The 15,154-nt window shown below is 46.3% G+C and overlaps 2 protein-coding genes across 8 annotated transcripts in view; one reads left to right on the top strand and one right to left on the bottom strand.

The window, feature by feature from the left end:
- LOC144719508 (uncharacterized) overlaps window positions 1-9,098 on the top strand; it is a 50,716-nt gene extending 41,618 nt beyond the window's left edge. For 3 of the 4 annotated variants that reach the window (XM_078595501.1, XM_078595500.1, XM_078595498.1), the window contains 7 exons: window positions 183-262; window positions 821-851; window positions 1,597-1,686; window positions 2,324-2,449; window positions 4,540-4,698; window positions 6,526-6,684; window positions 7,288-9,098. In XM_078595501.1, coding sequence (XP_078451627.1) covers window positions 183-262; window positions 821-851; window positions 1,597-1,686; window positions 2,324-2,449; window positions 4,540-4,698; window positions 6,526-6,684; window positions 7,288-7,809 — 1,167 coding nt within the window. In that variant the 3' untranslated portion in view covers window positions 7,810-9,098. The remainder of the gene's footprint in view (window positions 1-182; window positions 263-820; window positions 852-1,596; window positions 1,687-2,323; window positions 2,450-4,539; window positions 4,699-6,525; window positions 6,685-7,287) is intronic. The other variant, XM_078595499.1, reaches the window with a different exon arrangement.
- A 546-nt stretch (window positions 9,099-9,644) lies between these two features.
- LOC144719507 (RIMS-binding protein 2-like) overlaps window positions 9,645-15,154 on the bottom strand; it is a 148,574-nt gene continuing 143,064 nt past the window's right edge. For all 4 annotated transcript variants that reach the window (XM_078595495.1, XM_078595497.1, XM_078595494.1 and 1 more), the window contains one exon: window positions 9,645-14,995. In XM_078595495.1, the coding sequence (XP_078451621.1) occupies window positions 14,609-14,995 (387 nt within the window). In that variant the 3' untranslated portion in view covers window positions 9,645-14,608. The remainder of the gene's footprint in view (window positions 14,996-15,154) is intronic.

Here is a 15,154-nt window from a genome sequence, read left to right as displayed (position 1 = left end):
GATTGCAAGTATTGTGGTTAATGTAAGCATGATTCCTTGCAAAAGGTGTCAGTTTTGTTGCCAGAAAAAAGGGGAAAACCCCTATTAGTAAATAGAACATGGTTGAATGCAGCTACCGGCACCTCCACCCTCCCCGAGCCCTCATCATGCATTCAAGGACGGTGTCGACGTGTCGCCCGCAGGTCACCGACATAAAACGGCATGAGGCGGTCCCCGTATTCCAAGTGTGCGGCACGCAGAGGGCCCTGGAGCTGCGAGCGAGGTGTGTTCAGTGTGGTCCATTCTCGGTGCATTGCACGTGCACGCCTCTTGAGATATTGGCAGGGACTGTCGATCTCGATGGAGACTAAAGACACGCACGGCACTTTTGTCAATCCACGCCGTGCGGGTCTTGGGGGTTATTTGACCATACTTCAATACGCTGGTCGGTTGTGGGGTTTGGTGAAGGTGGGCAACAGACTTTGAAGCAGAGTGCAGTGCAACAATTGATTTTCACTGTCCTCTGCTGAGAACGCGGTCCGTCAGCCTGTAACGCTTGCTATGTGCATCGTGGTTGCTCATGCAAGGGCTATGCTATGCAGGCTGGATCTTACATAGTTTCAGAGATCTGAAGATATCGGGTACATTCCAGGTACATTGGTCACAACAATGTGTGTGTAAAGAGATGGATAATGATTAAGAGATATACACCCTCTGTGCTATTGTAGATGAACTTTTGTTTGGCCATACCACCATGACATCATGCCACTGATAGTCAGCATGCAATGTTTGGAATGCAGGCTGGAATGTGAAATCATTACTTCATGTTTTTGCTTCACAGGAGCGAGAAAGAAAAACATGAATGGATTGAGGTATCTAAAAATATTTTAACTATTGAACCCTCGTTGATTTTCATTTGTCGGTCGACTGCTGGAAAAATGCTTATCGAAGCCTTTGTCAGTCATGGAGTTGTTTAACCATACTTCACCATGCTGGTGAGTGCGGGTCGGTAAAATGAGGGCCCAGGACTGGTTGCGATTTAAGCCGCAACCGATGTTAGCCGCAGAATCGAACTAAGGTCTCCGGGTTGCTAGCACAGTGTGCTCACCACTATGCCACTGCCCCGCCTCCTCAATTACTGATTATGTTCAGTAGCTCTTTAATCATGCGGTATATTTGCAAAAATCATGTCACTGATATGTGTCTCAAAATAGCCCTCGTCTCTTGGTCAAAGACGGATAAGGGTCATATCGAGGCTTTGTGCATTTACTTCTGCAGTATTTTAATATGATGAAATCGAATTCTTCATATATTTTGAAACATGTATTTTTCAATCTTCATTACACGAATGGGATTGTTTTACATGAACGATGAGATCAATTTCTTGGTTCTTTCGGTAAAGTCAAGTAGAAGGGAAACAATGAAATAATAAAATATTAAACAATAACATTCTCACGACGTTTCGACTGCAACACAAGCAATCATCATCAGGTGTGAAATCCACACCTGATGATGATGTTTAAGAATGCAGAGCAGGAGATTGCACTCGGATGGATATTGCGGGCCTGCACGACCTGTTGATCACTGACACCTGTTGTCGCTCTTGTGCACTGCCAGGCCATCGAGAAAGCCATCGTGACTTACAATGAAAAGCTGGAAACATTCAATTGCTTCAGGAAGGACAGCACACACGAGGATGACCTACCGGTTTGTCATTCAAGTAGTCATTTTAAAATGTTACTGTCGTTGCTCTCTGCTCTGAAGGCTGACCATTGGCTGAAACATCAGCCTCCTCTGCTTTTCCACTATTGTGTTAATGTCAAATATTGTGTTTGTTTTACTTGTAATTTATCATTAAGAATGCGGTATGAGAAGTGGAAGAAAAGTGCTCAGCATAAAATGCCGTTGTGCTATTTTTTGTACTCGACTTGTGAATATCGCATTGCACCGGTAGTGAGGGTTACTATTTTGAACAATAAATAAGCATGGTTATTTCGTTCTAGATTTGAAGCTTTCGTGACTGCAATGACTCATATTCTCAGGTTTTTTTCGGTAAAGTCACGTAGGTAAAAACATTAAAATTAATGCAAGTAAAATAAAACAAAACAAAATTCACGACGTGTTGCCTCCGAAACGTCGTGAATTTTATTTTGTTTTGTTTTATTTTACTTTCATTAATTTTAATGTTTTTACCTACGTGACTTTACCGAAAAAACCTGAGAATATGGTTATTTCGGTTTTCCTTGCTGTGCTGGGCTGAATATGAGCTCACTCCTAGCACACGCTCCAGCATTCTGCGTGGGGTATGCGAAGGAGCTTTTCCATTGTGCATCTTTGTCTGCAGGTCGGCCAGCTGGGTAAGCGGGCTCCCGTGTGGATTCGCGACGCCAACGTGACCATGTGCATGCGCTGTGGGGAACTCTTCCACCCCATCACGCGCCGTCGTCACCACTGCCGCGCCTGTGGCTACGTGAGTTCTCCCCCCCCCTCCCCCCGTTGTGCCACTGTCATGTGCTCTGGGTTCACCACCACTGTTAAGCGTGCTGCCTCAGTTCTCAAACTGGACGTGGACCCAGAGACTGTGTTCCCATGGCAACTCTATAAACTATGAACAATTTTTATTTTACCAGGTAAGGTCCACTGAGCTACATAGCTCTTTTTTCAGAAGAGACCTGGCCACAAATGATAGCTCAACGAAGTGGCTTATCATGTGGAAATTTATAGCAGCCAAATACTCTAAATGCACGTTTCTAAATGTGGAGGGAAAAACCGAGCCATCCCAAATCAAACTTGAGTTTGGTACCCCGATCCCCAATCTCCTCTTCCACTTTTGATTCCAAATCGCGTGCTTTTACCTGGGCTGCGTGGAAGTGACAGGCGCAAGCGGTGATGTGACTCGCTTTGTTTAAATTCAGCACCATGTTAATATAAAAAAAGTGGAAAATTACAAAAATTACAGATGTAACTTAAAATACAGAAAAAGGTGGATAAAACGACCCGTAAACAAGCAAAGTTCTTATATAAGCAATGCATCATTACGTTACACTGGTAAGGCTAAGGGCATGTTCTGATACTGACAAACTACTTCAGATAACAGGTCCCTGCGGGGTGGGCTGGTAGGAACGAACAAATACGATACGAAGGGAGAGTTTGAGGCCTAGTTCTAGGCTTTAGGCCTAGCTGTAGGCTTTAGGCCGCTGTGAGTTAATTTTTTTAATTTAAATGTTTTAATTAAAAACTATCTCAGGGAATGAGTTAATTTTTTATTTAAATGTTTTAATTAAAAACTATCTCAGGGAATTATAAGGGAATGTTACACTTGGTTAGCCAGGAAAGCCTCACTGAGTCTAAAGGTTTTTGTAGGGTCCTGCCAAGTGTTTGCAGTAGGGGGCGATGTTGCTACACCTAATCGGACATCGGACGGATGGACGATATAATCTATTGTAGGCTGGTTCACTTCGTTCGTACCAGTATAAGCAGACTCGCTCCAAAGGGGTGTGCTGATATACAACTTCTGCTCTATTCTCAACTAATCCATGCCTGCGTTAAAATGACAATAAAACCACTTTATTTTTCAATGTCCCTTCCATACCCACAGCCCCAATGGCCACAGAGAAGGGGGGAGGGGATAGGGGGGCCAGCACTGGGACACAGACCCAAGGGCTGACGCTGGGCCGGTACCTGACTGGTACTGATCCGGTAAAGTTCAGTTCCGCCTGATCACTGTGACGCCGCATCGCTCTGCCACGTGCTCTGCTCGTATTTTATTACTCGCTGAGTTTGTGCGTCTGCGCCGAGCCAGGAAGCGGCTTCATTGATTACAGAATGCAGCAGCGTCCTCTTGCACTATTGTCACTGCGTACTCTTTGCCGGCGCTGACCTTACTCTTTGGTTCTTTCGGTAAAGTCATGTATAAAGAGAAAATAATAAATTAAATACTAACATACGACGTTTCGATTGCAACACAAGCAATCATCATCAGGTATAAATTAAATAGAAACACAAATCTAGTATACTTATAAATGTAATGTAATACAATAGAGAGTCGGATAACATAACAGTCAACACTCTACCTGGTTGATTACGTTCTTCCTGAGAATGCTAAATTTGAGAGATAAAACACAGAACCAGAGACATATAGACAGACATATAAGTGGAGACAGAGATACATAGAGAGAGAGACATAGGCACACAGAGAAACCACGCCTCTGTGTCGAGGCCTTAAACAGAGAGAGGGGGCGGGGGCGGAGAGAGAGAAATTAGCATGTCAATGAGTGGCACGCTGAAAAAAGGTTGTAAAAATGAGGAGACAGGGAGAGAGGCACATTGAATTAAATAACCAAGCAAAATTTGCGCTGACCTTGTTACTCTCTCGCCAAGTCTGGCTCGGAGAGGCTTTTCTTGTTGACTCTATGGGCTGTTTGAACTCAACAGCTGGTTACAGGTTTGAGGTGGTCGAGTCTTGTCAGCTGTAGCCACCCGCTGCCTATGGTGGCGATGCACACCGAGATGCCGATGATAGTGATGAGCCCTCATCACCCACGCTGGCTGCTCCTGCAGGTGGTGTGCTGGAAATGCTCCGACTTCAAGATCGAGCTGGAGTACGAGCCCGGGAAATTCAACCGCGTGTGCATCGAGTGTAACCAAATCCTGTCCGCACGGGGGAACCGGTGCGAGGTGGACACCACCCCCAAGGAGAAGAGCAAGAATGTCCTGCAGGTGAGGCAGCTCTCTCCTCTCCTGGGCCACATTGACAACGTGAAGTGCCAGGCAACGAGGAAACGCCGAACTCCACATTGCTGCATCGCCCTCGGTCATGGTGACCGGGTGGTTCAGGGGTTTAGGCCACTGAGCAGGCAGCACTGAGATCCAGGGTTTGAATCTCCGATTAGCACGGTTGGCTGTGTACGGTGCGAAAGAGGTTCAACAGACATACGTACATATTAGCCGCTTGTGATTGAACTGGGTTCTCAAGTGTGGCGATTCATATTCTTGGTTATTTCGGTAAAGTCACGTAGAAGGGAATTAATAAAGTCATAAAAATAAAACAATAAACTTCTCACGACGTTTCGATTGCATCACAAGTAATCATCTTCAGGTGTGAAAACCACAGCAAGAACATTTTCACACATGATTATTGCTTGTGTTGCAATTCGAAACGTCGTGAGAATTTTATTGTTTTATTTTTATTATTTCATTATTTCCCTTCTACTTGACTTTACCGAAAGAACCAAGAATATGAATCCCTGCAGTCACGAAAGCTTTAAATCGAAAAGTGTGGAGATGTTTATGGTCTTGGCAAGCTCATCCAGCACTGCGCAAACATCGTCGTAAAATTTGGATTTTTTAATTAATTTGACGAAATTCCAACTCTGATGATGAAAGGAATCAGTTGTACTGCTAATTGGTGAATGCTTCTCTGTGCAGGGAAAGTTCACCCATCAGTGTACAGGATTAATTACTTGGGAGGGAACTCAGAATTTGTCGTGATATCTCCTTCCAAAGCCAGCTCTATCATACAGTACATGGAGATGCACTCTTCTGCAAAAGTTTTGAATTGACATTTTGTCTCTTAACATGATGCAGATAACAGTTGGAATAAATTGGGGGGGAAAAATATGTAAATATGTCATGTAATTGGTCCAATATGCCAATACATAACCCTCTTGTAAATTAATCTTGACACTCGTTCAAGCTTTTTATATCTAAACTAAATGGCTGTTAAATTTTGATTTAAAGCTTTCGTGACTGCAGAGATTCATTTTCTTGGTTCTGTCGGTAAAGTCATGTGACTTTACCGAAAGAACCAAGAATATAAACGGCTGTTGTAAGCACCATAACCACTGGTCTTCATTAATGTACGCATATGTCCAAAAAACATAACCTGCAGCCTTCCTATTGCCTATATTTCACCTCTGCTGAGGTAAAATGTAGACTTTAAAATAAGTATAAATAATGTGTTTAATATTTTGAGTTGTAAGGAAAAAAACAATAAGATTCTACTTTTCACAAAATATATGTAGGAATTGGAAAATCCAAACATTTACTTTCCCATAATTGGCATTATCAGCAACTGTCTCCCTGTCCGAGGGTGTAGCAGTTGCTCATGAGTTCAGAAATTGCACTATGAACCTAGCAGCATGAGATCAATTCTCCCAGCCACGGCTAAAATAAGTGGCGAGTGGTATTTGCACCGGATCTGTGCAACCTCTTCACCAACCCCTCACTGACCAGCATAGTGAAGTGCGGTCAGACAACCCCCATGACTTGACATGGCATGGGGAGACCTTCGTCCAGTAGATGATTGACAAGGGCAGTCTAAAGAAAATCTTCCTTCCCAGAAAGTGATAACATTTCTGGCAGAATCATAATTCTAATTATGTACCTCTTGGTGGTGGCTCAACAAGCAACGTGCGATGATTCCAAAGTCTGGTCATCTTCTCGTCTGCACTGAGCCAAGGCTCCATGGGTCGCTTCACTGCAAAGAATTCCCTGTTTCGTCCGTGTGGCAACTACGTGCTGAATAGTGCCCGCACTCACGCGCAGCGCCTCGCTTTTCAGCGCCAAGGAGCCGAGATGTCAGACAACAGCATCATGCGCAGCTTCCTGAACTACACAGAGAGCAGCGGACGTGGATGGAAGAAAGCCTGGTTCGTCATCCCCATGAGCGAACCCCTCGTCCTCTACCTGTACAAAGCCCCGCAGGTGAGCGCAACGGACACGTGACAATTCACCTCCCCCGGACGTTCGATGCATTGTTATGGATCGGTTTAGCAACCAATTGTTTTTTTTACCCGTTTGTGCCGTCGCATTTGTATTGTCCGTCTTTGAACGTTCAGTCCCCTATTTACTCTCATTCCTTCCATAAATGGAATCTTCACAATTCGATTCAAGTTGAAAAACGTTATTTTGGTACAAACAGTTTTGATGAACCCAGATCCCTTGGGACTTACAATGGAGCAGTGAAACATTGAAATACATATGAACAATGTGAAATATTATTTCAGTTTACATAAACTGTTGGCCCAAGGGTGGCACAGTGATTAGCACGCTGCACTGTGAACGCAGTTACCCGAGTTTGATTCCCAGCCGTGGCTAACATCAGTGTCAAGTGACATCCAACTGGTCATGGGTTCCCCTGCAGCACCAACCATCACTGAGCGGCGTGGGGAACTACCGTCAAGCACCCCCCAATACCACCGTTGCATAGCGTGTCCTTCATCTAAATGTGGATTGTGAAAGGTCTATCAAAACTGTGCAGTGGCTCAGAGCTGGCGCTAACCTCCTCTACCATCACCACCACCACAGGATGTGAAGGCGCAAGCCACATTCCCGCTGCCGGGGTACGAGGTGTGCCCCGTTGATCCGGCGGACAACATCGAGGCGCAGCATGCGTTTAAGATGGTGCAGTCGCGCCGCACCCTCTACTTTGCCGCCGAGAGCCAGAAGTTGATGCGGCATTGGCTGCAGGTGCTCATCCCGGCTGCACTCGGCAAGGAAACGCTGCTGAGCCCCACACGCTGCCTGTCCCCGATCGGTGACGGCAACTCGCAAGCGCTGGACACCGTAGACGCCACCGATTGCCTCTCACCGGGGCCTTTTTCGCCAGGGTTCCTTTCTCCGTGCCCTCTTTCTCTGGAGCCCCTTTCTCCGTGGCCCCTTTCTCCGGGGCCTCTTTCGCCTTCCTGGGACTCTCCTGGCCTGCAGCACCCTCCTCCCTTCGTTTCTGGGGACTCTGTCGACACGGTGGACTCCAGCTTGCCCGATGACGCACTTTTGGCCGATGCACAGGACGATTACGACTCGCCCGCTACCGTCTTGTGCGTGTAGATTTTGGCGGAAATGTTTCACACTCCGCATTTACGGCGTGGGATAGTCACCTCCACTGCAAACAGGTGTGATTACTACTGCTGCTGCAATGGATTTTCTGTCTGTGCTGTACGGCTATCGAATGTGCTTTCGAGTTGTGCCGTGTTGTTGTTCGGCACGATGTCTGACATTTCGCTGCATGTGCTGGGAGCTTGAATTAATTTCCCGAAAAAGCTACCGGCACCGGGAAGCAACATGGCAGACATCTCTCCGAACAACACACGGCACACCCAGAAAACACGTGCGAGAGTTGCATGCTTTGTTTTCATTTTACTCCGAGAATGTTTTTTTATGCTTCTGGGTTCGCTTGTGAAGAGGAAGGAGGCGTCACAGATTGTGGTGCCAGAATGAATGGTGATAGATTGTTGTTGTGCGTCAATGCTGACGCATGTATGTATGTATGCATGCAAATGAGTGTCAATGTATGCGTCTATGTATGTATGTTGAACTTCTTTCGCACCGTACGTATCCAACCGTGCTAATCGGATGTGCGACCGGCTTATAATCGTACTATACATCCGGCTTATAATCGTACTGTACATCGGGTGCAAGTGCTGTTAGCAAGCACCTAGTAAGGCCGGCACAGTAGAGCCTTGCTGTGTGCATGCAGGTATATGCACATGTACACACATTCGGCACACCAAAAAATATATTATTGTTATAGTAACTAGGCTTGGCACTTTGCATTGACAGCATCATAATTGTGCTTAATTATCAGTATGACCTTAAGTGATCTATAATTCCTTTCCTCATAAGTGAAATGCAATGGTCATTATCGACAGCCAAATGGCTTCTGCTTTATGTCACCCACAGCACATTTAGCAGTCAATGATCCATGTAAATACATTGAATTATGTTCACAAATACACGTGGCTTAAAAGGTACCGCAGCTGGTTCTAGGGATCCTCGTTTTATTTCAGTCTTTGAATACTGATACTGTTAATGCTGTAAAGCACAATTATTTAAACGTTTTACTGAGAGTAATAGAGTATTTTTTTGTAAAAGCCTTATTTTAAATATTGTAAACCATTTTATATCCCTGTACTGTTCTATCGTTAGCTGGAGTGCAGCTAGGGTAAGGGTGTCAAGTATTGGGCATGGGTGTCTTGTAATCTTAGCAGCAAAGGTAATGTACATAGAGCATCTCCAAACAACGTTGCTTAATGCCTCCTGTAATTTAGCTGTGGACGCAAATCTGCGCTTCGTGTAATTTATGTGCTTTGAGGGCAACAATAAAATCTTATTCTCAATTGCGCGTGCAGAATATCATCTCTTTCCATCGTCAAGAGAACCGCAAAGCCATGTATGGGGCTGCACTGATAAGAAGTTTGTTGCATGAGCAAAATCGGAAACGCACTTTACCAGCCTCACAATAACGAGGTGGGTTGGGAAGCCGGGTTACCTGTGTTCGATTCCCAGCCATGCTTCACCGTGACCCGGCGCGTGTGATCATCGTGATAAAGTAGGGTATGTATTTGTATGTATGTTGAACTTCTTTCACACTGTATGTAGCTAACCGTGCTCATCAGAGGTGGTCAAGCAACTTCCCCCCCCAATCAATTGTGGGGAGCCCTTCACCTGTAAGTGCATTGGCAAAGGGCTGTACATTATTATTTTCAGGTAACCTTAATGACAATGGTTAAGAGATTAGTAGCCCGTGTGAGAAACTGTTGTGGCAGAGTGGACTCTTAAAACTGTTATCACATAAGCGGTGATTTGGCAAAAAAAAATGCAGAAACCAGAAGCTGTGCCTCACAATACGAACAACATAACATGACAACAAATGAAAACGAACGTTTGAAAAATAAATGTAAAACTTTATTTTGGCTCAAAGCAGTCAAATGGGTGCAGTGTATGTACATGGAGACTACTGCAACTTCCAGCTGTGCGACCCATTGTCAGTTACACTGAGAACTCACAAAGGGCACACAGCAATAAAACACGCTGCCTGAACACGAAAATTTACACAAACACGTTACAAATTACTCACGCACGCACACGCCATGTAAAAAAAAACACTTACAACAATTGTACTCGATCTGAAAATATTGTGGAAAAAAACGCAACTCTCAAAACGTAACTTTTTTTTGAAAATAATCTCTCGACATAATGGCACTTGAATGGCTCATTAATTTCAATAGGTCGCTAATTGAATGTACTTATTAATTTCATTTTTCAGACTTGTACGGTTATCGATTTTTAGGTGTGTGGTCTATGATGTCTATCGGTCAATGTGGCTTCATTCCAAACCACCGGTGCTAATCCCAGACTTAAGTCACTGCAGCTCTGAGAGCTTAATTGCCGCTACACCCCACGTACGGTAGATACACTGTGAACAGAGTTTGCAAAATAAAATTCAGCATTAACTTCAGCCAAATGGCAACAATTGTTTATAAAATAGGTCCACAAAAACATCACTGCCAAAAACTACAAACTCCCCAACCAAGCGAGAGCACTTCTCCGTTTGGAAAAAAGCCACAACAATACTTTCTTCTCTTCACCTGGAACGTATGTATGGCAATATCTCATGGCAAGAAATACAAAACTGAGGATCCTCTGATACAAACAATCCTACCAAGAGAAAGCCCCCACGTCCCAAAAGCCGGCTGGGGCCCTTAGGGATTTTGGCACTTTTGGGAGCCGGACACGACTCGCCGTTTGGGGGGGCAAGCGCTTGGCACTAAGCAACCCTCACTGAACTGTGGCCTGCCCTCCCCACGGTCCTTCAACATTCGACGCAAGCTTTTCCTTCAACACCGGCTATTTCCTTCGACATCCCCTGGGAATGCCTCCAAGGCAAAGACAGCTAACCTCACCCCGCACTAAGGCAATGCCGTTGTCATGCACAAAATGTGCGCTTACTGCCACAACCAAAGCGAGAGCACGCCGCCACGGTTGCCAGCAGATGCGAACCCTGTTAATAAGTGTGCTCACCCGTGCGTACGGAGAAGCGCTGGGGGACCTTTACACAAGAGCCCCGCTACCCAGCCTCTACATCGCTACAAGCACACAAAGTATTCAGCCATAGATAGACATCAATGCTGTGCTCTTGGGAGTCACCCCCCCCATCTACCTCTGCCGCAGGAACCAAGTAAACTGCAGTACCCGCCGGGATAACAACGCAGTTATAGTCATGACCTTGTACGGAGATGGGAACCACCACAGATTGTCCGCTGACATGCAGCAGGGGATGATTCCCATCTCTGTGCCATCACTGTGCTGTGATAATATCTGCGCAGCAGAGACAAAGACAACTACAAGCGGGAACAGTTTGGTACATATTAATAACGCAGTTAGTCATGACTGGTACAGGGATTGGAACCGCCATCGATGCGTGTAAGTGCAGCGGCGGTGGCAGTTATGACTCAATGACCGAGTGCCTTTGCAAGGCAGGAGGAGAGCCCCGAGTTCAAATCCTTCCACATCCCAGGTCCAGCGTGCGGGAAACAAACACAAGCGCCCCTCTCTATAAAGAAGAAGCGATCGATGATGCATCGGTGCACTGCAAACTATGAGCACAAGCCGTGCAGCACTGCATCTCTTCAAGGGCTGAGTAGGGTAGAGGAGTTACGTTTGCGTGAATCAATCTACACTGTGCGGTCTTCATTTCTGACCAACCGACCCATTTCCCCCATTGTCTTATCCACCACCGAATAGACATGTAACCATTTTATTTTAAGAAATGAATTAAGCGCATCTAGTGGCTGTAGGGTGTCACGCGAACACATTACAAAATCATTGAGAATTTTTGTTTTTATTAATCAAATATTTTAGATTATATGCACGAGTGCATCGTGAGCGCACGGATCAATGTAGTTATCACGAGCCCCTAATTATTACACTTTGGTCAGTCGCGGGTTTGCGGGACACCCTTCTGAGCGAGAAGAAGACTGCATGGACATGTAATTAAAAAAAAACCTTCACCAGTAGTGTGTAGTGTGATTGACATGGGCCACTGGTGTAAGGAATAAAATGGAGCCCCCCTTTTAGAATTTGCCTCCTCTCTGCCTCGGCTCTCCTCAAGCCCGTGGGCCCTGGTGCAGTTGCACTGCCTGCACACTCAATAGCTCCGCCACCACTCTTCACAAGAGCAAGCAGAATGGTGGCCATCGTGCTGAAGGTCTGGTACATCTCCACGGATGAAGAAAACAATGCGTGTTTGTGTCAGACACCCGTCATCGCACAGATATTCCCATCACAGGCGGTAGGGTATGTTACGATTCGCTCCCTGAGTGAGTTGACGAATTGTCACGATTCAGGGTCGCGATTCGATTAGAAATCAATTAACCTCTGCATATTTCTACCTCCATGTTCATCCTCTTTGCTGGGTTTTTTTTTCTGTCGCGTACAGTTTTTGTTTGTCCACCCATGAACATAACTGAACCATTAGCAGGTACTTTAAAATACATTGTCAATTGTTTATTCTTACGTTAATCAAGTTGGAATCAACTTTAATTAAGGAATGGATGCAGCCTTCCACGCCTGATTGGCATACGAGGGGAATATCATGGGGCACCCCCATTATGGATGTGTAAGGGCCTATCCTTGAGCAAGTTGTCCCATAGCAAATGACAGAGTTGCTTGCTCCTTTCAGTAAATTACATGTCGGAGGTCTATACAGTATGTCTAAATCATCCGCAATGTGCCCAGACCTTCTATACAGTATTTCTAAATCATCCGCAATGTGCCCAGACCTTCGCAAGCTAAGCAGGGTATTTTAATCTGGATAATGTTTGCATGGGTAGCAATTATGGTCGACGTGGGGGAGCAACAGAGGGCGATGCAGTAGATATCCAGAGCCCTTTGAACATGGGCCGGAGGTTCTCATCCAGCAGTGGTTTGACAATGCGCTGCACATGGATACACATCTGAGGCATCTTCCGGCATTGACAATCTGTCCTGCTCTTCACAACTCTCAGCAATCATAGATCTGGGTTGTGACCACTTCCCTGCAGACCAGCTCTGACAAAGTCCTTGAATTAAATAAATAATACATGTTAAAACTTCTACGGCTACCAAAAACGCAACGCTTTTCCTCCTGGTTTTTTCCCTTCTGGGTACTTTAGTCGCATTTCGCAACCCCGACTCTATATACAGCTTATGATATAATGCGGTGTTATTTAAATTATAAACATAATGAAAAGGAATGCTCCGTAGTGCAGTGTGGTGCCAATGTAGAGAGCACCATTGTGAGTATATTTATCGCAGAACCATTGCGAGTGATGACAACGTGAGCGCGTGTATTCCACTCCCAATCTCATCCACTTCGGTGCGGTGACAGCGACAAGTGGCAAAAAAGCACGGCGTGCTGATACGTATCACATCCGATGATTCGGCACTGTTTGATACACCCTTTTAAAACTCCAGGCCTTCAACAAAGCGTGAGGACCGTGACGGTGGCTGTCTGCCGATGGCCCATCAGCCACCACATTAGAATGCACAAAACAAACACCAACGCGTTTTGTCGGCGAGGTCCACGACCGTCTTCTGTGCCATTGGGCGACGGCGAAAGTCCATTTCAGACGGTGTCCAGCCTTGAACAAATGCTCCTCTGGCTGGAGTCCACCTGCACTTAGAGACAACGGTCCACGAAGGACCACGACTTAAAACAGTGGTGGCTGGAGGAGGCGTTGGGGAAAGAATAGAATTCCCACCGGGAATTAAGTCAGACATCGTCATCGCCATCGTCATCAGTGCAGCTCAGCAGAGTCCTGGTGAAGTGGCTGAGCAGCCAAGACGTTTACCTTGCCGTGTTTGTTTTTGCCCCGAGTGAATTTCAACAAGATTCTCACGTTATTTTTGTTTTACTCTTGTAAACTGTTAAGAGCCCTGCTATCTTGGCGAGGAATGATCATTGTTGGGAGGCCACTTGGTAGTGGCCGGAGGGGGCATCTGTTTGGTGAAAGTTCTAACAGTTTGATTTTTCAGCAATCACTTCAGGTGCCGATTCATTTTACTGTCTTGTCATTTTTGCGATACTGCCATGCAAAGGGAATTGCCGACAGTTTGTTCCAAGTTGCAATGGCACCATCTCGCCATTAACACTGCGGGTGGAGTGCGTGTGTCAGGGTGAAAATAAAATCACCAACTTCAGTGAGAAAATCCATGAGTTTTGGAAGAAAACCCATCACACTAGCAGTCGTGTCCACTTGTTGTGTCACCATCAAGACGACTACTCCAACTGTTGAACCAGGAGTTTTCTTGCTCTTCTAAGCGTGGCTGGACTCAATGTCGTGTTTGGCGAGGATCGAACCATTAAAAAAAAAAGATTTGCTTTCTTTCTTTTGGCCAGAGTAAAATAACACACGAATTGGCTCGTCTTTGTTTTTCTTTCATAACACAATTTAGATCTTTGCCGCGTTACAAGATAATAATCGCATGAAAGTTTGATTCATTAAAACATCTCTTTATATTTCAATTTGATTTACTGCAGCTGAAGGGCTACATGTTGGGCAGCAAGGAACATTGCAGTAAAATACATTGTTGGACTGTTATTCTATGCTCCAACCACCTATACCCCCAGCCTTTACCAACCTCCTCTGACCCAGGTGGCAGAGCATCATAAAATAACCCCCACGACCCGCACGACCATGGGACGCCGTCATCCAGCCAATGGATTGACAGAGGAAAGTGCACGCACTGGTCGACAAGGTCCCATCGTAGGGCACCGCGCGGCGTCGAATACAAACCCGGAGCAGCATGGAGAAGCCGTGCCACCGTTCACCAACTGGGCCCTCGGTGGCATCTGCAAGCCGCGTGCTCACTGCTTCTTGCTGGGTCCCAGCTTCTTCAGGAGGTACTTGCCCTTGGAGAAGAAGCCCTTCTTCTTGCGCGGCGAGCCCTCCAGGCTGCTGGCGGGGCTGGAGGAGGAGCCGTGCGTTTTAGGGGACCCGCCGCCGGACGTGGCCGGTGATGACAGCAGGGCGGACGCTTTTTCCGCGCTCGCCTCCTCGTCACTGCGACCCCCACCCCCCTCTGCTGCCGCCGCCGCTCCCTCAGCCGGTGGTCCCTCGGCCTTCGCCGGCTGCGGCGCCGCCGGAGGCCGGGCGGCCTCGGCCGCGCACGCCGCCTTGCCGTTGAGCGGCGCGTCCTCGTGATCGCCCGCTCGGCTCTCGTCTTGCATTGCCTCTTCTGCCGCTTTCTCCGCCTATGGATGGTTGAGAATGAGCACGTGTCAAATGCAGCGGCAAGCATCCGACTGCCTCCGCCGCACGCGTGCTTGCCCGTGCATCCGATAACATAATTGTTCTTTGTTTAATGATTGGTTTGCGTTGGGTTTTTTATACGTATACATATTTTACGAGAT

Source organism: Lampetra planeri, chromosome 6 (assembly GCF_965212315.1).
Source record: "Lampetra planeri chromosome 6, kcLamPlan1.2.h2, whole genome shotgun sequence".
In the NCBI taxonomy this organism is placed as follows: Eukaryota; Metazoa; Chordata; class Hyperoartia; order Petromyzontiformes; family Petromyzontidae; genus Lampetra; species Lampetra planeri.
The sequence above is the reverse complement of the archived record's forward strand: the minus strand, read 5'-3'. Positions and strand labels throughout refer to the sequence as shown.